The sequence below is a fragment of the Leptopilina boulardi genome, unplaced genomic scaffold, assembly GCF_019393585.1.
Source record: "Leptopilina boulardi isolate dan_hultmark-lab unplaced genomic scaffold, ZJU_Lbou_2.1 LbouV2_367, whole genome shotgun sequence".
Taxonomy (NCBI): Eukaryota; Metazoa; Arthropoda; class Insecta; order Hymenoptera; family Figitidae; genus Leptopilina; species Leptopilina boulardi.
In genome coordinates, this window is record NW_026137937.1 from 1060411 (window position 1) to 1087307 (window position 26897).

Sequence of the window (26897 nt, forward strand, 5' to 3'; positions counted from 1 at the left end):
TGAACATTTTTTTTTTAATTTTACATATTTTACCCAATAAACGAAAAAACCATAAATTTTGGGGCTTTTTTATGGTTTTCACCATAACAATCAAATTTTTGGGTATTGTCACTATGATTTTTTCGTAATCAACGCATCAAAAATACATAAAAGTACGTAGTATAAAAAAAACCAAAAATATTTTTAAAAAATTCAAAATTAAAAATTTTTGAAAAATTCCGAATATATTGTAAAAATTGTTTGCCCATTATCGGGCAAGGCTTAAAAGTTTCGTAAAAAGTAGTTTTTTTGAAAAAATTTTGAAAAAAATCTATCAGTACGTCAAATGAGAAAAATTACTTTTTATCATTAAAACTCAAAAATTTGATAGTAATATCGTTTAACGGCATGTGGGAGAAATTAGGTGAAAACATGGTTTCGTACTTGACATTTTTCTCGTAAAGTAAAAATGATATCGTGTTGAGGTTTTTTGGAAATGACAGATTAAAGGACAAACGATAGCGCTATTCTCAATATTTAACCTTACCTTTTCCACAATTGTTATAAATAATTGTGAAAAGTGAACTAAAAATCAAGTGAAAGTGACAGATGATGCATATGGCGGCCAATGAATGTGAACAGCTGTGATAGGTAAGTTCACTGTTTCGTATTCTATTAGGTTAAAGATGGTGGCGCTGGTTGCGAAAGCCTACTATGCAAAATGCATAGAAATTTGAACGTGATTTAGGCGGAAAATTCAAAATTCGTAAAATGCATTTACAGTTTTTCAATACTCCGCACAACAAATAAATATCGGTCATGTAATAATCATATTATTTTTTTTACTCCAAGTATTCATTATTATTGGTAAATATTATTGGTATTGGTATTGATATTAATTAATATTATTATTATAATACTCACTAAATCTGAATTAGATATTTTAAATTAGAATATTAATTAGAATATGATTATTCTTCATTTTAATGCAACAATGACAAAAGGACTCCTTTTGTATTTTTATCTTGAATTAAAATTCTCCATTTTAAATATAGGAGATTTGAAACAAGGAAAAAAATTATAAAATCGTTCGGTCTCTTTCCCTAAATACGACAGTTGTGAAGTTGTTTTTAACGTTTTAGTTTTAATATTCCTTGTTATAATTGTGTCAATAAATAGAATAAAAAAATAGAATTGATTCACTAAGGAAATATTTAATTCCAAATAAAAAAAGGAAATGTCGAATATTTCTCGTAAAATTCTGCTATTCAGGTAAATAAAATTCAGTAAAGAATAATACTTTTGATAACAAAATTAAGAAAAAATATGCTTTGAGTTTAGGGGAATCCTCTAAATTAAAGATTACTTTTTTTAGAGTGTGGGATTATATAGACCGTAGTGTACGTTGTTAAAAACTTTGCGAATTATTTTTTTATTTATTTAAACATATTTTCAAACTCGTAGATGCACACCGAAATTATGAGGTGGCCATAGTGTGCATTGATGACAATTCTGCCATCTCCTTTTCATTTCTGTTATTTATTTTAAAATTTGATAGTCAATATTCAAAAATTTTACAACCATTTTTATATATCCAATTGTACACTGAGAAAAATGTTCTATTGAATCAATACGCCACTTATTCAGGATTGTTCATAAGTTTAAGCTATCAAATTTATGTAACATTCAGTTGATCTTATAGCACTGATTTTGACTCAAGAGCAGTGTTATAAAATCAATTGAATATTTCATCAATTTAATAGCATATAATTTTGAACAATTTTGAATATGCGGCTTATTGATTCAATAGTATATTTTTCTCAGTACACTTATATATCCACACTCGACGATGCGTACACCGGACTTATGGTCACCGTAGTGTACACTGATGACAACTCTGCCATCTGCTTTTCATTTCTGTTATTTATTTTAAAATTTGATAGTCAATATTCAAAATTTTTACAACCATTTTTATATATCCAATTGTACACTGAGAAAAATGTTCTATTGAATCAATACGCCACTTATTCAGGATTGTTCATAAGTTTAAGCTATCAAATTTATGTAGCATTCAGTTGATCTTATAGCACTGATTTTGACTCAAGAGCAGTGTTATAAAATCAATTGAATATTTCATCAATTTAAATAGCATATACTTTTGAACAATTTTGAATATGCGGCTTATTGATTCAATAGTATATTTTTCTCAGTACACTTATATATCCACACTCGACGATGCGTACACCGGACTTATGGTCACCGTAGTGTACACTGATGACAACTCTGCCATCTCCTTTTCATTTCTGTTATTTATTTTAAAATTTGATAGTCAATATTCAAAATTTTTACAACCATTTTTATATATCCAATTGTACACTGAGAAAAATGTTCTATTGAATCAATACGCCACTTATTCAGGATTGTTCATAAGTTTAAGCTATCAAATTTATGTAGCATTCAGTTGATCTTATAGCACTGATTTTGACTCAAGAGCAGTGTTATAAAATCAATTGAATATTTCATCAATTTAAATAGCATATACTTTTGAACAATTTTGAATATGCGGCTTATTGATTCAATAGTATATTTTTCTCAGTACACTTATATATCCACACTCGACGATGCGTACACCGGACTTATGGTCACCGTAGTGTACACTGATGACAACTCTGCCATCTCCTTTTCATTTCTGTTATTTATTTTAAAATTTGATAGTCAATATTCAAAATTTTTACAACCATTTTTATATATCCAATTGTACACTGAGAAAAATGTTCTATTGAATCAATACGCCACTTATTCAGGATTGTTCATAAGTTTAAGCTATCAAATTTATGTAGCATTCAGTTGATCTTATAGCACTGATTTTGACTCAAGAGCAGTGTTATAAAATCAATTGAATATTTCATCAATTTAAATAGCATATACTTTTGAACAATTTTGAATATGCGGCTTATTGATTCAATAGTATATTTTTCTCAGTACACTTATATATCCACACTCGACGATGCGTACACCGGACTTATGGTCACCGTAGTGTACACTGATGACAACTATGCAAATTGTTTTTTTAGTAATAATTTTTTTTGCGATTGTCGTGCACTCGTAATAACTTTTTTATTTACAGTGAAAATATTTTTGCTTTTGTAAATAAGTATAAAGCCACATTTTTTTTATTTATATTTATATTCAATCTCGAAGACGTACACCGGAATTATTTGTTGATCGTATAATAATGATTATGATGACAAGTATGTAAACTATTTTATATTTATTATTAAAAACTGCAACACGGCGATATTGATATCGAGAAAAAACTGTTTTTGAATAATCATTTTCATTGTCATTTGTAAAATTGTTGAAACAGTAGTATTAAACAGGTTATAAATTTAATAAGCTTTTATAAATTGAGAAAATTTTATAAAAAAGAATGTTATATATATATGAAGAAAAGCGAAGGGTGTAGAGGGAGAGGAGACAATTTGAGTATAATACGTATAATTTGAAAATTGAGAAGCACTTACCGTTTTAATATAATTTAAACACTAATGTCACACTTACACTAATGTTACACTACGCGCATTTCACAAATTGTTGAACTTTTGTAAAGGTTGTTATGAACGACACAAAACACACATACACAATGTTTAAAAATTTTGAAAAGAATAGTAAAAAGAAGCTCTAAACATTTTAAATGTCAAAACTACAGAAGAGAAATAAAACTGTCGGAAATTTTCGAACTTTGTACCGAAATTTGATATTTACATATCGCGGCGCTTGAAACTATTAGAAAGTTATTAAAAACTCGCACTGCTTACTCATAGAAATCACCAAATATACATCAAAATCTATTATCTATTCCATGAAGCGAAGATGTAAAATACGTAGATCGGTTCTGGAAAATATGAAATTGAAAAATAAATTAGGCCTTCCATGACTCCAGAAAACTTTAGTTTTTCCTAATACTTTAGTGACGGATGAAAATTTTGATGTTGAATTTCTTCCCGTCGATTATAAAGTCGTGGAAAGATCACTGTAAAAAGTACTGCTTGCAGAAGACTTGCAGAAGATATGAACTATTCATGATACCTGAAATAAAATTCAGAAATTGTAGTATTTTTAAAAATTTTCCATTAAATGTTAATATTTCCAATTATAAAAAAAAATTTCATTGCACTACTTTAAATTATTCGATATTTTATGTTTCACTACTCAAAATAATTTAAAAACTCAAAGGTTTTTGACCTGTTGAAACCAATTAGCTCGGTTTGTATATTTTAAAAAATTTCCGAAGTTTCATTTATAGAATAACAAAATTTTAATTTAAAGTTTGATCTCGTTTTTTTGGAAAGTGAAAAATATGTTAGACTTTTTTCAAAATTGTCATATTTTATTTAAAATTTTTTTCATTCTTGAAGAATCTTGAAATGTATACTTTATTTACTTTATTATACAGTAGTATATTTCATATACACAAAATATGAAAATGGTGTTTGTTTTGTTTCCGATATGTTAATAAATAAATAAAGAAAAGGTTCATAAGAAATGAAATATTTTACAAACAAATCGAGTTAGAATAATTTTAATCTATTATAATATTAGGATAATATCAGGATAATTTAAATTATTCTCGCAAATACTTTGTATTCATCGAGTTTTGATTTTATTTAGTAATACCACTTTCTAGCAATTAATTAATAAAAAGGAGAATTAGGTTATTTGACAGAACAACTTTGAAAGCATATTTTATCCAGTATTTTAATTTTTCCGATAAATTGATCATTAAAAAATAGTTTAATAATCGATTCTGAAAAAGATCCAATCATTTTTTTACATTTTTAAACAATTTTTCTATGTTTTTAAAATTAATTTCTAATTTTGTTAAAAAAGTGACAATTTTCTTTACCTGGTCCACTTTAAACTTACATTTTAAAATAAATAATAAGAGTTTCAACTCAATTTTATTTCTTTCCCTAAATATTATACAGAATTATTTCTGAAAATATCAATTTTCTTAAAAAATAGACAGCAACGACTATAGGTTAAATATAATGGAATGACCATACTCTACTTTATTTTTCCTTTCTTCGAATTTATCAATTTTCTTTAATTTTTGAAATTAAAGTTTTGAAATGATTGAAACTAAATAAAAATTAAAAATAAAATATAAAAACAATTTATCAAAAATTGAATTGACGTCATTACAAATTAGACGCTTTGCAGTTTGTAAATAGTTATTTTGTCAAGAAAGAAAAAAAATTCTGTCGAATGTTGAGAAAAAGGTTTAAAGTTTCTATAATAAAGTGTCAACTTACAAGCTTAGTTAATTGATGATGAGCAGTGTATTGCGGCCAGTGAATCGTTGCAGGTGATGGATGCGCATGGCGGAATGCAGGGATTGGCATTGGAGCCAAATATTCTCGAATGTAAGCACTGACGAGAGATCCTAAATCCTAATTCAAACTGTGATTCTTGTGAACTGGATGTGCTGGATGTCTAGGATGGAGACGAATTGCGATTATGCCATCTAAATTAAATTATAAATCACATTTTAAAAATAAAAAATAAAATAATGTACTATTTACATTCAGCGATCAAAGCAGCTGTTTTTAAAAGAAATAGATGAAAAGGTAAAAAGTTATTCAAAAATAAGATTAAAACTATAGTTTAATTAAAAAATAAATAACTACAAAAAATTGAAATAAAAGACGAATTCGCTCACCTGACAAGAATGTGCGAAAGCGTTTGATCCAGTGGGTTCATAAAATCTATGAAGATGATAAGGTAATTGGTAGCCAGCAGTTTGTGACTAACAGAGATTCTCGCCGCTGACAGTGATTCCCAAACCGGCAACTCCAACTTACGACCAGTTCAACGACAACGGGTTCACTTATTGTACCTTAAACAGGATGTTGTGATGATTGTTGTAAAGTTCCAGATGAACATTGTGAGAAGAAAGCAAATGAGGATTCTGTACACCTTGGACGTGTATCGATGCACTGGATGCAGGAGTCTCCGTTTGTTGCATCTGAATTCCGGAAACTGTGCTATTAAGAGAAATCCTCTGACGCATTCGCAATAGCAATTCACTCTGAAAATTAATATAAATTAATTTATAAACTTTAAAAGTTAATTATAATATGTAAATAAATAATAACAAAAATGATAAATTTTCAAAATAAGATTGTATTCTTTCAAAATTTAAAATTAATTATAATTAATACTTTCAATTAATTACTTTTCTAAATTTCAAAAATGTAAAAAAAGAATGCAAAAAATTAAGTTAACAGTTAAAATAAGGAACAATTTAATTAAATAAATGATAAAATTTCAAAGTTAAAAAGTTGAGTCTCTGATCATTCTAAAATAAATAAATAAATAAAAAATAAGAAACAATAAAATAAACTTACAATTTAAAACGTAACCCCTTTCTTGTTGAATTTCATCACCATGAATACAAATCTCCTGTTATCCGTACTTATTAATAGCCATCATAATATCTCGTCAACTTTTCTCTTAGTCTTCACAAAGATGATTTTCTTCCGGCTTATTCGAGATTCCTCCGCCACCGAATCGAATTCCTCCAATGTTACCACCACTGTATCGGTTGCCAAATATTTCACCGCCGCTCATATCACCTCCTCCACGACTTCCTCCTCTTCCGCCACGAATTTCGCCCATTCCGCGACTTTAGCCTCGTCCACCTGTGCCTCCTCGTATAATGGCATGTATTTTTACAGTGCGTCATATCTTTTTCAAAATACGCCAATAAAAACATCAATTCAATTCTACTTGATAAAGAAAAAAAAACATTAAAAAAGACTAATTTAATTCGGTTTTGATTACAAAAATTCAGTTCCAACAATTTTGATTTTTTTTTCAAATACAAAAAAAAATTTTCAATCTTGTTAAATTAAAAAAAATAATTATTTTAAAAATATTAGCATTATTTTAAATCTAAGCGATCAATATTTTAGTATGAAAAATTATTTTAGTATTTTTAATCATTATAAAGCTCGGAAAATGGAAAAGCGACGCTGGACATAACCTCAAAAGCATAATTTTTCATAAGCTACTAAAACTTTCTCTAAAGATTGAAAAAAGCGAATTATTAATGTTTTAATCAATAACAGTAAAAGCGAAAAAGCAAGAACATGACACAAAAACAACAAACATTAAGCAAGTATATAAAAATTGATTCTCATTTCCAGAGAGAGAAAGTTGACAACAAAAGAGAAAAGTCTCGTCAGCTTTTTAAAATAATATTCCAGAAATACTTACGATTTCAGACGATTTTTCTTGAGCGCCACTACTTTTCCAGCTAATTTATCCTTTGTAACACCATAAGTTTCTTCACCAAGTTTGTTTATTTGTATACAAATTTATCCATATAACCTTAACACAACCGTGTTCACCGATCTTGCGAGACATTTTTCACGTTTACACACTGTTCACAAGTACATAAAATTCACAAACGATTTCGGAAATATCCTTTTCCAAAGTATTTTTTTACCAGAAAAAAACAATGTTCTGTTTTTTTTAGAGTGCAGGCACAAACAAGTAAACTGAACGTGGTTCACGTTGAAGAAGCCGGCCGGCCATGACAATAAGCATGCGCGTCACATGCGCATGTGTACTCTTTGGCGCGATTGTTTAAATAGTCTGCTTTTCAAGATAAGACGAAATTGATTCCATCCCTGATGTAATTTTTATTTATATTTTTTAAAATTAAATTTCAGTTTGAGTGCATAAGTTGTTATTGGTTTCACTTAAATTTAAAAATGCATTAAATAATGCTAATAATTATAAACATACATCTAAAAAATTTTATTACTATAAAAACACAGAAAAAAATTTATTGTCTTTGCGCAATAAAATATTAAAATAAAGTTTTTTAAATAAATTACAACTTTTTCTAAACTTAATAATAGGAATATTGAGAATATTTCAATTTTTTTAAATATTTTTTTCAAATATATTGAAAGGATAGTTTTCAGTTGAAGAACCTCAATGAGAAATTTCAAAATTGTCTAAAATATTTTCTTTTAAATTATTTTCGAATTATGACGTAAATTTTTTACTATATGAGTTAAATTCTCCTCATATTTTTAAAAAATTTTAGGCAAAATATAACGATTTCCAATAACACAGGAATACAAGTTTTTGGACCCAAGCAACGGAAACCGGTTTCTGACTTAAATTTTTACATTGAATTCGAATCCGCAGTCCGTTTTTTTAATACACGTCAGATTTTTAAGGTATTTTTAATTTTAATTTTTTTTGCTTTAGACAATTGTTACTGGAAATCCAAATATATTACTAAGAAACACAAAGTCATAACTTATTTAACATTTTTTGAGGTCGCTGATTACAATTTTCATGACAGATTTTAAAAATTTAAGTTCACTTCAATCTTAAGATGAAGCTTATGTCAAAAGTTTATGGTGTAATAGATTACAAGATTTTCAGAATAAGCTTACAGTATTGCGAACATTTGTTTCCGAATCTCTGGTTAAAATTCACGTAAAACTTATAGCAACTCGTTGTGCTGGCTGGGTTATTATTACCAAAGTAAGCTTTAGAAATCTTCACTGAAAAGTCTGAGTTTTCAATGGTGTAAACTTGTATAATATAATAATATATTGTGATAGATAATAAATGTATTGCTTTCCGAAGAAAGGTACCCAAGAGAAAAAATATTTTAGGCTATGACATCTTACAGACAAATTTTCAACTCATCCTAAATCAGAGACTAAATGTCTCCCAAATTTCAAATGTACAAATTTTTCAAAAATTACAGAAATTTTTTCTTTAAAAATTATTATGAACCTAAATAGGACTTCTGAAATTGTTTTTAATTTTTTCCTGAAATATTCCAGAATACAAAAATTGTAATATTTGAGAAAAGAAATCTTCTCCTGCGGGTACTCGAACCCAGGCCTTCGAGGTTACGAAGCTTCTGCGTTACCACTTGATTAAGTATAACTATCTTATTGTTGTAAAAAATGAAAACATATCTGAATTATCGACCTAACCACAACCACTTGGTCTTACTTTTTTAATAAATCAACAATTTAGTAATAGGTTTCAGAACATTTTTGCTGTAATGTTGAATTTCTTAGCATATGCAAAAGGTCACAATCTGAACTTTTATTTAAGTTTTATTGTAAAATAATAGTTAAAGACTTATTTAACTATTTTATATATTGTTGAAACTTTAAATCACATGATTTAATTGATTTCACTCCTGCGCCGTTCAATCCCGGCCTGGGGTTGCTTGGCGCACTTTGCACAGCTTCAAACAAATTGTTATTAAGAAAACAAAACAAAATGTATCGCAACTTTTCTTTTTTTAAATTAAAGCTGAGATGTTATAGCAAGTTCTCTGCACAGTGAGGTTCTCAAAAAAGCAAAAAATAGTTAAACAACAAAAAGTAAAAAATGCGTCAGGTAACCCCGGTCTCCCCTTAACACTTTTATTGCTTCTGTTTGCTTGAAAAGCACATTAAAAGTGACAATAATTTTTCGCCGTCTATGTCAGTCAAAATTTGTAAAATTAAAAACAATGTGGCAACTTGTAAGCCTCTCTCTTATATTGAAAACTGAATAAACTGAATATTAATCAGGACACGTAATTATGAAATTCTTAATTCATACAAAGATAAACTCGCATTTTTAATTCAAGATAAGAATTTTTGCGATTAAAAATTTTTGATTTGATTATATGTGAAAATGAAGGTTTGTTTTTCTCTCTCAAAAGTGCTTTACTATTCAATTTTCATATATACATTGTATGTGTAAAAATATGTGGCTATGTGTGCCAAGTTTCTGTACAGTTTATTACAAGATTTTTTAATCAAAAAATCTACTTTTGAAATTGTTCATAATTGAGTATAAATTTATATTTTTACATTAAATTTTTCGTTTCGATTTTTATGACTTATGTCTCTTTTTTACGTTGTTCTCCGCATAAGGTCTGCCGAACTTTCCAATTGCAAATTTTTTATTTCTAAACAGAAAAATATTTGGTTAATTATTTGTTTTTACTACATTGCATCTATTTCACGAAGCGAATAAAAGATACTGAACGCCAATTTCAGACTACTACAAAACCATATAATCAAACTGTAATGCCAACACAAAGGAAAATTTAAAAAAATTAAACATTTATTTGTTCATTTTTTAGAGCAGTTGTGTATATTAACCTGCCTATTGACAGGTTGTAATACATCAACCGGCGGTACAAAGACTAACAAAACAAATTTTTAATTTCAAGAAAATTGACATTTATTCTGGCATCTAAAGGTGAAAAATAACACTCGTAACTTTTTAGATGTTTAGGATAAAAATTAAGATTTAAAACCCTTTTTTTAGTTTCAAATGCAAAGTTCGACATTTATAAATTATATGAATTTCTTTGTTTTGGATTAACTAAACCAACACGAAAATGTGGCTAAAATTATTTTCATTTTTGTGGATATGGAAAATTTCATTGGTTAAACAAAAAAAGTAAGGTGTGCTTTTATTTGTCCCACTTAATTAAAGAGTGTTTTATATTAAAAAAATGTTTTTATGCGTTAGTAAGCTTAACTATGTTAATATTTACCCTGAAGAGTAAAAAAATAATAATTGATGTATCAATTATTTTAATTTTCTCGAAATTTGACTTACGATTTATTATCAATATAAGGAGCAAGTTTTCAAAACCTAATAAATACATTTTTTTGTAAATTAGATAAACACAGATTTAAGATAATAATAATTTAAAAACATTTGTTTATTACGTAGATGGTTTTTAATTTTTTTTTATTAGAGAAAATAACGGAAACCTTCAAATTTCCTTATTATATAATAAACTTCCATTAAAAACAGAACGTTTTAAATCCAAAAAACATTCCAATGTAAATAATTTATTACAATTTTTTTACATCAAAATTAACTTTTAGTGGTTGTGTGAGAAATGAAATTTGTTGACATTTATCGAAGTGACAGTTTGGATTTATTAGATTTAGAAAACTTGCCCCTAATATAATTTAATAATTTATATATATACCTCTTACTTTTTTCAAGATTGTTCAATTTATCTTCATTATTTTTCTGGTTTAGGAGAAAATCCTGATGTAATAAAATCAACTTTCCAATTCCGTCCTTATCATATCATGGCCCTTATACTAACGTTTCTATAGATTTATGTCCTCCTTTCAATGACAGTTTTATTAAAGAGTTAAAATCAATAAATCTGAAAACATTAATATTAATTAATATATGTAACTACTGATGTAAATATGACAGTATACTTCTTACCTGTTGAATTGGGACTATCCAAGTTTTTTGCCAAGGGTCTTGATTCCTCGAGGTCGCATCGTTGTAGGCCATTTCGCATGATACAAATATCCGACTCATCCTTCTAGCTGCGTCACTTGAGTTACTTTGTTTTTTAAAAATATATAAGTGTTTTCATTAGTTTAAATTATCATGGGAAATATAACAAGTCATGTTTCCGTTATAATAAAAATTGTTTAAACATTCAGAATGTTAAATGATAATAGTGTAATCTTTTGTATAATCTAGTATTAAGTATAATAACTGTATACAAAAATTTTTCGATATAAACCGGAATAATGCGCACCGTAGTATACACTATTTCATAATCAGAAAGAGTTAATAGTATATTCCTGCATAAAATATACCGTTGTATTAATCGCTGTAAACGTTGCCAACTATTAAATCAAAATTGTACACCGGAATAACCACCGTTGTGTACATTACTGTTCAACGCTTCCAACCTCTAGCTTTCTGTTATTTCAGTGTAGATATTTGTAAAACATATTGAATAAAATTAATTTTTGATTTTATTGTCAAAAAAAATTTGCGATATTAACCGGAAAAATGGACACCGTTGTATATACTGTTCTACAACAAGAGCAAGAGAAGAGCATAAACCGGAATAAAATACACCGTTGTATTAATCGCTGTTTATAAAGACATTGTCAGCTATTAAATTAAAATTATACACCGGAATAATCACCGTCGTGTACATTATTGTTGTTAGACGTCAAACGTTTCATTAAATATCTCTTTTTTTTTAGTTTATATTTTTTTGGAGTTTATTAACAATTCAGTAAAGAAAGATCTGTCAATGCTTCCACCTTCTAGCTTCCTGCTATTTTATTGTAGATATTTGCAAAACATATTGAATAAAATAAATTTTTGATTTTATTGTCAAAAACAATTTGTGATATTAACCGGAAAATTGGACACCGTTGTATATACTGTTCTACAACCAGAGAAAGTGAAGAGTATAAACCGGAATTAAATACACCGTGGTATTAATCGCTGTTTATAAAGACATTGTCAGCTATTAAATTAAAATTATACACCTGAATGATCAGTGTTAGTCTTGTTAGACGTCAAACTTCTCATTAAATTATAATTGAACATTATTATAAACCGGAAAAATGCACACCGTTGTATATATTCTATTCCATAACCGTTGCATTACAACAGTCAAGTTCAAGTATAAACCGGAACTAATTAAACAACTATGTCTCAATTGTGAATTAACCCAATACAATTTGACATAATTCATTGGTAAGATTCACTGTCTCCAATCAATTAATTATCGATTCAGAAATGTATTTACAATCTTGGAAAAGGAGACACTTTTCCTGTTTTTAAAATATTATAGAAATGTTGTCTCATTACTTCATAACCTGCGTAGTTTATTCCACAGGGATCGTTTCCACACCATATTTCGATGATAAAGGCAAGTGCGTAAACTCCACAAGAAGTACCATCACCTTGTCCAGTTACCTTTATCGATACTATATTTTTTTTTAAAATATGAGGATATCTACGATCGATATAATCCCTCTCTTGAGGCAATAACCTTCCGTAATTTGGCCTAAACGAACTATCTAAAATCCTTAGCTGTTCTCCCTTACAGTGCAAGCCGCGCCAATGTTTAAAATTACCAGGAACTCCGCCAATAATTTGAATATCTTCATTATTTTTATTATTATCAAATGCATGTATATTATCTCTAAACATCATGTATTGGACGCTAAGAACTTCGAAATTTTTATTCTTTTGTAGTAAATGAATCATTTTGTCCATGCATATTTCATTCAACATATGTTCATTGGATAGGATTCTTTCCTTTTGTTCCTCTAATGGAAACATGTGTAAAAAGTCTAACAAGGGCAATTTTTCTGATGGAATTTCATGTGCCGTTATTTGTATTTCATCGTCAGATTGACTGCGACCAATTTTTTGATCAATCTTGAAGTTCTCATTACTAGCTAAGTATGCTATATTATTTTCAGCATTCCCTTTTTCAAGAATCTCATGTACTTTTGCAAAAATGTCCTCTTCATTTCCAATTTGTGTGTCGTTATTGTCATCAAACGTTTCTGTCATATGAGATGCGTTTATTTCGAATGACATGGCTTCCTCTTTTTTATGAAATGTTTCTGATAAGCAGGATTCGTCTAATTCTGATGGCGTGTCTTCCTCTCTTTCTACTTCTCGCTCCATTTTCTCCCACATTTCATCAAACACGTCATCGAATTCTTCGCTATCAACTGATTCATTGTCAGATGAGCTGTCATCAGATTCAGTCATAAATTCGTCATTTTTTAGTTCAACTGATTTTTTATCTGGTGTGAACTTATCACTAGTAATCTGCACATTTCTCTGATCATTTTCTTTTAGTAAATTATTTTTCTTTTTTTCTTCTTGAGCATTCAAACAATATTTTGATTCTCTGATTGGTCTGCTTCTATCCTTTCTACTATCAACAATTTCAAGAAGAAGGCACTCATTGTAAAATCTTATCAGCTTCATTTCCATTTTAGTTTTCCAAAATTCGTCATCACGTTCGATCACAAAGAAATGGTTAACATTTTCAGCCCAGATAAGAAAAACACAAAAGTGTCGTTTAGTATGTCGCAGTGCACCCTGTACTTGATAGTAATAACGATGTGTTTTATTCAGGGCATTTGGATTGTTCTTGCTAAGCATCTCTAAGACAGAAGATACTTTAAGTAATTCCTTTAAAGTTTTAACATTACTGGCAGCGATTGGACATTTTACTTCTACGATTCCTCCGGTTTCAGAATCTTCCATTGTTGGCAAAACTTTTCCATTCATTATTTTGTCTGTAGGTATTTTTAATGAGCTTAAATCAGCATCAATAATTCCATCCGGTGTCGCTCCCAGAAATGAAAACTCAAAATCAATCATTAATCCACTTGGTTTAATCTTTATACCCAAAGCGTTAGACAAGTCACTTATAGCCAGCCGTTCATGATCCTTCCCATATTCTAATGCTTCTAAAGTGGACATTTTTTTCGGTTTCCAGTACAAAATCTCGTGCACTACTTTAGCAGCAGAGGTTGTGTCACGTTTACTACAAACTTTACCATAATTGGAACTTGTTAACATTTCTTGTCTAGTTGTTATCCAAAGAGGTGATTCAGCTTGCTCCACTGTTTTTGAGAAAATTTCTAGTCGATTTTCTTGATTTTCCTTTTGGATAATTTTTAACTGCTCACATAAATGTTGAATCTCATCTGCCGTTTTGTCAAGTTGCTTTGCTTTTGGACCATAATTTTTATCAGTTGCTTGAGTACTTGCTTGCATTCTTCTGGGTGCGTAATTGTAAGTTCTGTTTCGTTCGATTTTTTCCTGTCTTTCATATTCCATTCTTTGCAGTACTTCTGGACAGTCTTTTTCCTTACTTTCATACAGAGTACACAATGGTGTTTTAGTTAAAGACTTGACCACTGCAATAGCACATGCTCCAGTGTACCTGCTGGACTTGGTAAAATCTGGTCTTTTTCCAGAAACAGTTTTGCAAATCAAATTATTAAACCATTCGCATTTGTTAGTTGATGCATTAAATAAAATACTCTCTGCATGAATGCTCAGATTTCGAAAAATCTTCATGAGTTGTGAGAAAATTCCCGTATCCTTCAACAACGGGACAATGTTCTCATCTTCTTTGATTTCAGAGGCACATGGCCACTTTAACTCTTTACATTTTTCGTGATCTCCAAATGTGTGGCTTGGAACATTTAGCATGTCCTCCGATGTCATTTTTGTTTTCTCTGATTGTTCCAGGTTGGAATCATCTCTCCTCCGTTTTGCAGCTGCTTTAATTACAACACCTAAATCGAATATTTTTTTTTTCAAATGTCCTCGTGCCTTTCTATAAGGTCCGCGACGATATCTTGCACCACCTACAGTTACAGAAACTTTTTTACATTTTTTCAAAACACCTTTTATCAAATGATTGATACATCGAAATTTTTTGACCTTTACTTTATACTTGGCATATGGATCTGCCTTATGGATTTTGAAGAGAACGCTACTATCACCGTCAGCTATAAAATGTTTATAAATCAATCCTCTTTTTTCCACGCTATTTGAAAATGCTTCACTAAGTCCAGCAGACTCCATACCTCCTGAGCTTTCATTTTTAGGATAATTTTTATAGCAATTATGTTTTTTTGGTGGTCTATTCTCTTTCTCTGCTCTGTCACATGTTGAGCAGGTTTTTTGTTTTATAACAATGTCAATGATCTCGCCTGTTTCATAACCAATTACAGAATTACAGTTGCCTGAAGAGTCAAAACGATTTCCAAAAGAACGCTTCGCCCATGAGCCGTCGGTTATTACAGTTGTCCAGGGAACGCCGTCTATTACTTGTCCTTTATTTATTGCGATTTCAGCTTCCCTTTTGGCTGCTTCCTTCATGCATTCTTCAGCGACTTCCAACATATCTTTTGTAACTTTTCCTTGATATGAACGAAAAGTTTTGCTGTCCATGCAAGGCATACCAATTCCTTTGAAAATTTCCTCTGCATTACTATATGGAACACCTCCAGACATACAGCCAGCTGTGAAAAAGTAATTAGGGTCCGAATCATCGGGATGCGACGTAATTCTTTTTATCACATTACATTCAGTACATTCGAAATGAATAAATGTTTTCATTCCTCTTTGGACAATTTTTTGCACCTTCCAATTTTTTGTCACACATTCATTTTCGTGAACATCATCTTCTTCTTTCATTAAATTCATTATCTGCCATACAAGATATCCGACATCTACGATCCGAACTCCAATGGATGAATACTTTTCTTCATACATATCTTGAACATTCTCTTTTGTCTCATATTCACTATTCATTTCTACGTCTTCACCCCCAACAACTGTCGTATCTTCTGTTTTATCCTCATACGTATCTTGAATATTATCTTCTGTTTCAAATACAATGTTCATTTCTAATTCCTCATCACCAACAGCTATTTTATTTTCTTTTTTTAATTTTTTTGCTCGTTCTCTGTGTCAAAATAAAAACGAAAAATAACAATCTACCTTATCAAATATTACAACATAAAAATTATTTTTTTTGTTTGAAAATTTTGTATTAAATGTAATATTAATATTTTAGAAGATGTTTAATATGAGGTACCATACCCAGATATAATTCTATAGTATCTAGCTGGTGTAATGTCCTTTTTGTTTAAAAGAGACTTGACAGAAAAAACAGTTGGTAGAATTTCTACTTTCATTACTTCATAAACCCTGCTATAAAAGCCAGATAGGGACCACTTATAAATATGATAATAACGTGGTAAAATCCGTATAAGTTTTTACCTCGATAAAATCAGTTTTTAAATGGTGACTGCGGAATATATACGATTCAACGTGGTTTAAAGTAGTTTTGTTGTAAAACAAAAATAATTTCTTTAAGTTTTTACATTGTTACTATGTTCTATCTCATGGAACGAAATAAAACCTTTGACATGTATTTCACGGAATTAATCATGCTTTCCATAAATTTTAATTTGGAACTTTGGATGGCATCTGGTTGAACATGGTTTTTACCTACATTCTAAATTGTAACTTCGACACGATGTAAACATGGACTCATAAGGAATAAAAACGTATTTTAGTTTTTAACTGGATTGAAATGTTTTATTCACGGTTAAGCTTTAATTTGTAATTTTGCTCAGTTCGGATTCAATATGGTGTTTTCAGGGATTCAAGTTAAAATTAAAGGCTTACCGTGTCAATGTGATTTTAACGAAAGTTTATACAAAACGGTAATTTTAGCTTATTTTTAAATTCAACCAGGTTTTTAAAAGGGTCAAAGTGAGAGTTTGGAGGTTGTCCAATCGACAACTTTGGAAGTTGTCGCTCACAAATCTGTTATATAAACAATTAAAATTACAATTTTCTGTCATTAATTAATTTAATTATGCTGACAATGAACAAAATTTATTTTTACTTATCTTATTCTTGGGGCAACCCGACCTGGCCACGACCGGGGCCACTAAAATTTACTGACCTGGGGCCGGACTAGAAAATCCGACCGGGGCCAGGTCGAAAATCAGGAACAAGGGTGGAAATTTCTGCACGGGTAATTATGAATCTTGTTTAAATTCAAAAAGGTCTTACTGGACCTTTAAACGCATTTATTTAACTCTACAGTGATACCAGCTAGGTACTATAGAATTTTAAGGCACCTCGATCAATATACATGTGTATATTTCGCATAAGAAGATATTCAATCAAATCTTGATTTTAGAAGCGGGATATTTGTCTTCAGCATTGTAAAAATAAAGTCTTACTGTAACATATATCATAACTCAGGAACGCTATATGTTCTTCATTTGAGCTGAAACCTAAGATTCGTAAATTTTTAGTGTAAATTTCAGGTGAGGTTAAAATGAGTTGCAAATGTCCTTTATACTATTCTGGTAAGTTTCTTCGAAGTGCACAAATTTTTTTTCGAAAAATTTAAACAATGTTTAAAATTTTTTTAAAAATGTTTTAAAAATTATTTCATAAATTGAACAGTTTTTCTAACTTAAAAGTAAAGTTACATTTCAAGATTGCCACAACGAAGTTTACGAATCTTCGGTTTAAACTCAAGCGATGCTTACAGCAAGATATTTTGCTGTGGGGGGACATTTAATCGAAATACAATTAACAGAAAGGCCTTTTAACGAAATCGGCATTTGACCGAATTGCTAATTGTATGCTTAATTTACCAATACCAGAAGTATGAATCTTAAAAACATAATATGAAAATTTCTAACACTCGGGGGGATAGAACTTGCAATCTAACACACCGAAGCCTAATACACTAACCACTATATCCTATACTAACATAGAAATCCTAAAGCAAAAACACTTTGATAAGCTACACTTGAGAATAATGAAATTGTATTAGCTTAAGGCCAGGTTCAACTCGAGTCAGCTGTTCCTTTGAAGTTTCAATGGAACAGCTGACACGACTTGGACCTGGCCTTAAATGGAGGCCCATGAATATTGCCCAATTGACATGTGACAGAAATGTCAATTAACCGAAATGCATATGACACACATGTCATTTGACCATAATGACATGTTACAAAAATAATATTTGACATAAGTGACATTTATCAAAATTGACATTTGACATAAATGACAATTATCAAAATTGTCATTTAACATAAACGACATGTACCAAAAATGTTCTATGACATAAATGACATTTTATAAAAATGTCATTTGACATAAATGATATGATACAAAAATGTCGTTTGACATAAATGACAATTATTAAAATTGTTATTTGACATAAACGAAATTTATCAAAACTGTCATTTGACATAAACGACCTGTAACATAAATGACATTTATCAAACTTGTCTTTTGACCTAAATATACTACTGCGAATTTTAAAATTGACCAATAAAAAGCTATTATTAAAATTGTGATTGGTCAGTTTTGAATTTCGCGCTCGAATATTTAGATCAAATGACAAGTTTGATAAATGTCAATTATGTCAAATGACATTTATGTTACATGTCGTTTATGTCAAATGACAATTTTGATCATTGTCATTTATGTCAAATGACATTTTTGTAACATGTCATTTATGTCAAATGAGAATTCTGATAAATGTTATTTATTTCAAATAACATGTTTGATAAATGTCGTTTATGTCAAATAACAATTTTGATAATTGTCATTTATGTCAAACGACATTTTTGTATCATGTCATTTATGTCAAATGACATTTTTATAACATGTCATTTATGTCATAGAACATTTTTGGTACATGTCGCTTATGTTAAATGACAATTTTGATAAATGTCATTTATGTCAAATATTATTTTTGTAACATGTCATTATGGTCAAATGACATGTGTGTCATATGCATTTTGGTTAATTGACATTTCTATCACATGTCAATTGGGCAATATTCATGCGCCTCGCTTAAATGAAGTAACCCAGCGATATTATATTAATAATTAATAACATAATATATGAGTCGCCGGAAAGTAAAACCACACATAAAATTCTGACGGCCATGTTAATTCAATGGGAGTCAGAATTTTATGTGTGGTTTTACTTTCCGGCGACTCATATAATAAATTAAATAAAAAAATATATAATAAAGAAAGCTAAAAATGTGCTACTACAATATACCGCCACGTTACAAATGTAAAGAGTCTCTAGAATCGTGTTCTTCCCCCGTTTGTTGCTTGTGACATTTCATGGTCTCGCAACGTTTAAGTGGGAATCCCAACTACAACGTATGAACTGAAGCAAAACGCGGTTTAAGCTAAAGCCTAAAGTCCTTTTAAGATTGAAGAAGACAGCCTTCACAGAGAAGCGTCTTGTTTCTCTTCATAGGTCAATATATAAAAAATATACAATGCTTAAAAAATGTATATTTGATAATTACCAATTTATATTTTTAAACGCAACAGTTTGGGAAAATTAAAACGGTTGAAGTGAAGAAACAATTTAAAAAAGAAACGTTTAATACAATTTTTCTTCTAATTTTTTAGGTTTTTAATTTTTTGTCCTTTAAAAAATTATAAAAATTATTATTATTATTATTATACTAATAAGAATAAAAATTATAATAATGCATGAAAATCATTAAAGGCAATACTAAAAACAAATTTATTTATCATTTACAAATCTGAAACAAAAAAAAACAAAGTTAACTTTTGATTTAGATAAGTGAACTAAAAGTAAGCAAATTTAATTGCTTTCTCATGGAAGAAATATTGTATTACTAAAAATTTTGAAATTCGATTTTTGACGTATCTTTATTTTTTCGACCTCAGGAATCCAAGAATCACATTTTTACAAAATGTCGTTCCGTGTGTGTGAGTGTGTGTGTGTGTACATAAACATCATACTTTCATAAATATCCTAAAGACCATAAAAACTAAAGGGATAATTTTTATTTAAAATTTAGGTCTCACTGGCAGACAAATAATGAGAGTAGTTTGACCAAAATTTATAAAGATTAACTAATTTTTTTTGTATTTTACAATTTTCAAAAAATCTTTTTTTTGTCCATAACTTTAAAAAATATGTATTGACACCTATAAATATTTTTCTTTTATTTTGTAGAGTTTTTCAAGGCGCATCTTTTGAGCTACCGGTGAACACTCAACGTTTTTTACCTATAGTTTGAAAAAAATGTATTGATACATATAAATATTTTTCTTTAATTTTATATAGTTTTTTCTACATGCATTTTATCCAAAGTTATTGACATTTTCAAATTTTGAAATTTTAAAAACTTGACTTTTCTACATTATTCGTTTAAAAATCTTTACTTAACCTTGAAGTTAACATAAGCAGGTTACAATTGTACTTAAAAACGCATTGATTGACCTATTTGCAAATATTTTGCTGCGAAATATTTTCCTAAATACCAATCATTTTTATGAAATTGATAAATTTGAGATCATATTTTTTTTATAACAAAAAATCTCTATGAGGATGCAAGGTATTCATGGCATGAATACAATTCTTCATTCATGAGGAAGCAACTTACTTCTTTAATAATGAAGGAATTATTTTTGTTTGCAATACATAAATTTTATTTTTATATTGTAAACGTTTATTGCATTTATTTATCAAAGTAAATGAAATTTTTAGCTTATAAAATAAGTTTTCTTATTACAACTGTACAGTAGTTTTTCGAAATTCCTTAACATTGAAAAAAATAGGCGTGACGCACCCAACAGTTTATTGTCATTACATTAACAATGTATTTTACTCCCGATTGTATATTAATTATAAAAATGGTTGAAAAAACAATTATTTTTATTTAAAATTACAAGTAATTCTTTTAAAAACCAATTAATTAGAAACTTACGTCTGACGTGCTTTAAACTTTCGAGATTTCCGTCTTACAGACGTTGTTAAACGTTTCTTCTGTATATTAGTCATATTCTTCTCTTTTTGATAAATAATTTGTTTTATGATAGAGTCTAATAATAAGTAACATCAACTGCTATCAAATAAATTAGTGTAAATTATCAATAACCTTTAGACAATCAATATAAATTTCACTAGGACCCTATACGACATAAAACGTTTATGAGAATTACACTCGATATTAATGATCAATTAATCCCAATTAATCGATTCAGAGCGCGCGCTTGTTTGAATATCAATGAAAGGTTGCATTATTGTTATTCATATTATTATTATTAAAAAATAAAAATAATATTTATATTTAAAATAAACAAGGTAATGTTAATAAATATAAATTATTTTATAATTCATTATTATTATTTCTTATTTTTGTTAAAAAAACCGAAATCAGTGCAGTTTCTTGTCAAAGTTAAAAAAGGAAAAAAATTGTCCGCTGTAAGCCAATCAAAACCAAGTGTTTAGAACAACATGTGATTCAATCTTTACATTCGGCCTTCTCTCCCTTTCTGAAATTCTTTGGCGAAGACGCACATTCTCGGAAGTTTGACAAAAAATTATTATTTTAATTATAAAACTTTTCCTGTTTTTGTTGAATTGTAAATGTGAGCGTGACTAGAAATTTGGTCAACAATATATACGGTTTTAGTTCATTTGTAATTGTAAGTAAATGGAGACATTTTTCTAAATGTAATATTGAAACTAACCTCAAAAATTTAGTTGAATTATTCAGGATTTTCAAAGTAAATAAAAGATAAAAGTTTCCAAATGATTTTAATCAAAATATTTTACAGTCAAAACATATCAAAATGAATTTCTTTATAAATAATTTGTAGATATTTACATTTAAAAAAGGAATGGTTGTAAAATTTTGCTGTTCAACAAAAAAAATTAATTTTGAGGTTTTGGAAAAAATTTATTTTTTTGGATAAAATTTTTTTGTGGTGGTAGATTTTTTTGTTCTGCAATATTTACAATTTGATCTGCGTGATTAATTAATAATTAATTATTTAATTTTAGTTTTGGACACTCGCCGAAAAGTTCGAGATGAATTCTAAGGATTCGGTAAATATTAGTTTGAATCTATTATTTTATTCTGAGAATTGTTGTGATCGTAACTTTAAAAAGAAACGATTCAAAGTGTGTTATGAGCCAAAAGTTCTGAACGTTCAAATGAACGAAATATTTTTCTCATTCTATAAATTATTAAAAATTATGATGACAATGTAAAATAAAACAATAAATTAAACAATTATTAAATTAATAACTTCTTTTTGGATAATTAAAACAAATATTTTGTAATAAAATTAGTACTTAAAGAAGTTGCAAAAAAAATTTCGTTCATTTGAACGTTCAAAACTTTTGTCTCATAGTGTGTTTTACAAAATTCTATTCTGTAGGTAAAGGAGATAAAATTATTTTTAAAAATTGAATATGTTAAAATAAAAATGAGATTTAATAAATATTGTTCCATTGTTTTTACGTGCAGAATAAAGAGAATTACATTTTTCAAGTTTTTAATAGTTGAATTTTTGTAGTTTTTTTTTTAATTTTGTAGTTTTTGAATAGTTCCGTTAAAAGGGTTTTTAAAAACTTCTACGATGTTCTTATAAGGTTTTATCTTTTTATCATGAACAGAATGACTCTCTTGTCTCGATGGAAGATGACTCGCTAAATCAAACGATTGAACAGAGCGTTTTGGAAAGCAGCAGCGAGAAAAGGAAAAGAGGAAGACCGAAAAAAATTGAAATTAGCGAAACGAAAGCGGACAAAATAAAAAAAGCAGAGAAAAACAAACAAAGTAAAGAAACATCTGAGAAGGAAAAAAGAGAGATAGAGAAGGAAAATAGAGAGATGGAGAAGGAAAATGAAAAATCTTTATTACAAGAAAAATTAAAAAAACAAGAGCGCGACTTGAAAAATCACGGCGAGCAATTGCGAATGTGCTGGCAGCAATTGGTTTTAGCAGAAGCTCAGCATTCAAATCTAAAGAAATCTGTTGGTAATCAGCAGCATGGCCAGCATATCGTCACTCAGCCTATGCTTAAAGCAGTATTAGACCAACTGCATGAAGCCCAAGAGAACCAGAAAAAATTACAATTGGAATTAAACTATCAACACAAAATTCTTACGGACAAGCAACAGCTGCCTTCACAGTCCGTGTTACCTGAATTGTTGAAATCATCTGATCCGTCAAACTCTGCAACAAACTGCGACGAGCTAGTACCAGGTGATCCGTCACATTTTTCTGATTTGAAAAAAAAAATTTCTGATCCGCTAAACAATGCTCCTACTGGTTCGTCAAATAACTCTCTTGCTCTGTCAAACTCTATTGGTGCTGATTTCTCAAACTCTGGTCGTCCTCGTCCACCAAACACTGTTGGTACTGGTACAAAAAGCTATGTTTATACTAATCCGCCAAACTCTGTTCGTGCTGGTCCGTCAAATTTAGTTCGTGCTGGTTCGTCAAACTCTGTGCGTACTGGTTCGGCAAATTCAAATGTTGTGTCACGTTTTACTGGACCAACTGGTCGACATAATGACGTAAGTAAATTATAATTCATGTCGTGTTTTTCAGGCCACCAAATATAAAAATAATTAATTAATATTAGACAATTTCAAATAGAATAGTTTTAAGTTACAAGTTTTTAAAAATATTTCTCCAACTCAATATTAAAATTCTTTTTGCTTAACAAGAACAAATTTTCATACTAATTTTGTTCTTTTTAAACAAGAATTTTGAAAAGAAATTAACTCAAAAATAAACATTGTACAATTGTATGTTGAATTTTCAATTACTTAAATTAGAATTCTTTTAGGTTCTGCTTTATCAAATAATGATTCTATATTTAAAACTGAAACTCTTTTTTAGATACCTTCACGTGGAGGACAACCAACAAGAAAAAATGCTCGTCGTCGACCACCTCTTTCTTACCGACGTAAATTTGACAATAATCAAAATGGACATAATCCACATCCCTATCAACAAAATTATGGAAGTTATCGTCAACAAAATTACGACCATCATCGTCAATATAATCATCGACCGAATTATAGTCAAAATCATGGGTACCATCATGGATGTGATTGTCGACGTCGCCATAATGATGGATGTTTCGCTCCAAGAAGATCACACAATTGTAGATGTGATAAGAATTACAACTGTCAGCGTCACAATTCTTGCAATTGTGAACATCGCCATTATGACCACGAAGATTAAGATTTTTCATTTTCAATATCTCGATATATGTGACGCCGCACGAGAAAAGGGACCTATCCCTGAAATAATATTAGGCTCAGTTTTCCGTGCATTATACACGGAAAACTAAGCCTAATGTTATTTCGGGGATAGGTCCCTTTTCTCGTGAGGCGTCACATATATAATCTATAATATGAATATCAAACTTTTTTAAAAATGATTAAAATTATTTTATTTTATAATACTTGGTTTTAAGTTACAAGTTTTTAAAAATATTTCTCCAACTCAAATCTTTTTTTTACACAATAATCTTTTAATAGGGTCATTCCATTTTATTTCACCTATAGTAATGACTTTTAATATCCGTACAATTCATTTTTGACAATTATTTTATGAAATTTTTTTTTATTTACGTTGAAATTTAGTTTTTAAGTTGAGTTGAACGGAAAATAGGTTAGTTTGACAGCTTTGGAAATTTTATAAAAAAGAACAGAAATAATTCAGTTAGTAAATTTTTTTTCATTAATATTTGTTTAAAATAGTCTAATTTACCAATGTTAATTGTTAATTGTGTAAAAAAAGCCAAAATACTATGTGAAAATTAATATTCAAACTTACCTGTAAAATGTCAAAATTTGTCACATTTTATTTATATTTTCCAAGGAAGTTTATAAATATTATAAAATTTATTACTACCTAACAATAAGTACTTTCCATGTACTTTCACATGATATGTTGGCTTTTTATTTTTATAATATAGAAATATGTGAAATTTTACCTTGAATGTTGAACTTTTTAGGATTTTATATGATTTTGAACACTTATATCTTCGCAGGCGATTAATGAAAAAAAGCCATTTTGGTTTTAAAATTTAAGTTAAATCTTCTTTTTTCATCTTACCAAATTTTGGTGATGGAGAACGAGCTACTTTTTATTTTTATTCACTTTAAAAAATTCACCGTAAAATACGAATTTGAAGGTTAAAAAACAAGTAATTTTATAAAACTGAAGTGGTTTTCATACAATATAGATTTATATTGTATGAAATCCAACTTCAGTTTTATAAAAATACTTGTTTTTTAACCTTCAAATTTGTATTTTACGGTGAATTTTTTAAAGTGAATAAAAATAAAAAGTAGCTCGTTCTCCTTCTCCATCACCAAATTTTTATAAGATGAATAAAGAAGATTTAACTTAAATTTTAAAACCAAAATGGCATTTCTTCATTAATCGCCTGCGAAGATATAAGTGTTCAAAATCATATAAAATCCTAAAAAGTTCAACATTCAAGGTAAAATTTCACATATTTCTATATTATAAAAATAAAAAGCCAACATATCATGTGAAAGTACTTAGAAAGTACTTATTGTTAGGTAGTAATGAATTTTGACATTTTACAGGTAAGTTTGAATATTAATTTTCACGTAGTATTTTGGCTTTTTTCACACAATTATCAATTAACATTGGTAAATTAGACTATTTTAAACAAATATCAATGAAAAAAAATTTACTAACGAATTATTTCTGTTCTTTTTTATAAAATTTCCAAAGCTGTCAAACTAACCTATTTTCCGTGCAACTCAACTTAAAAACTAAATTTCAACGTAAATAAAAAAAAATTTCATAAAATAATTGTCAAAAATGAATTGTACGGATATTCAAAGTCATTAATACGAAATATCAAATTTTTCTAAAAATAGGCTGCAACGACTATAGGTGAAATAAAATGGAATGACCCAATATTATAAAATGATACTATTTATAATATTGTAATATTGTAATGAAAACGAGTTAAATAAAATTGGATTAATGAGAAACACATTTTTTGCTCATATTTTTTTAAAAAAAAAAAACTGAGAAAACCGTTTCGATATATTAGTATGTTTTAATAAATAAACAACAATTTGTTGAAATAAACCTACATATTAACGATAAAATTAAAAAAAATTGTGGTGCTTTGAGGTTATATCAAATATCAAAAATTAAAATAAAACCTAAAAAAATAATATTTTTGATCAAAATTGAACAGATGGATAAAAATGTGAAGAATGAAATTCATAAAAACACTTCACTTTCATATCGTTTCTTTTTAACAATATCTTTTTTATTAATAGATTTTTTTCGGCATCTGCGAGGCATTTTCGATTTGTAAAAAGCAATGTTTTTATTTTTTTAAGTTATGCATAATATTATTGACTCACCACTTTCTTTTGTTTTTCAATCAGGTTGCAATAAAGTAAATTTGAGGCTATTTTATTAATTTAATTTTTATTAAAAACTGATTTAAATACGCAATAAAAAAGGAAATCCTTCTACAGAAATGTGTAAATGAATTTTCTTGATTTTTTTATGCAAAAACCTCATTTTCGATAAATTGGCGCTTGACCCCTTTTGTCATTCTACCCTTCACATATTTTTCATTTATTCTATATATTTTTATAAGCGCATCTTGACCTACCTTGACCTAAAAATA

General features: G+C 28.6%; 2 protein-coding genes and 1 long non-coding RNA gene across 7 annotated transcripts in view; 2 read left to right on the top strand and 1 right to left on the bottom strand.

Moving 5' to 3' along the window:
- LOC127287005 (ras-related protein Rab-24-like) overlaps nucleotides 1-26897 on the top strand; it is a 590458-nt gene that overhangs the window by 519934 nt on the left and 43627 nt on the right. The window lies entirely within an intron of this gene.
- Nucleotides 9909-11406, bottom strand: LOC127287007 (uncharacterized). The gene is made up of 3 exons (XR_007843825.1): nucleotides 11284-11406; nucleotides 11040-11218; nucleotides 9909-9988 (listed from the first exon to the last, which is right to left on the bottom strand). It is a non-coding gene; the product is annotated as an uncharacterized LOC127287007 (long non-coding RNA).
- LOC127287069 (uncharacterized) lies at nucleotides 22882-24445 on the top strand. The gene is made up of 2 exons (XM_051313792.1): nucleotides 22882-23769; nucleotides 24098-24445. Exons 1-2 carry the CDS (start codon nucleotides 22882-22884, stop codon nucleotides 24443-24445), a joined length of 1236 nt encoding a protein of 411 aa, XP_051169749.1.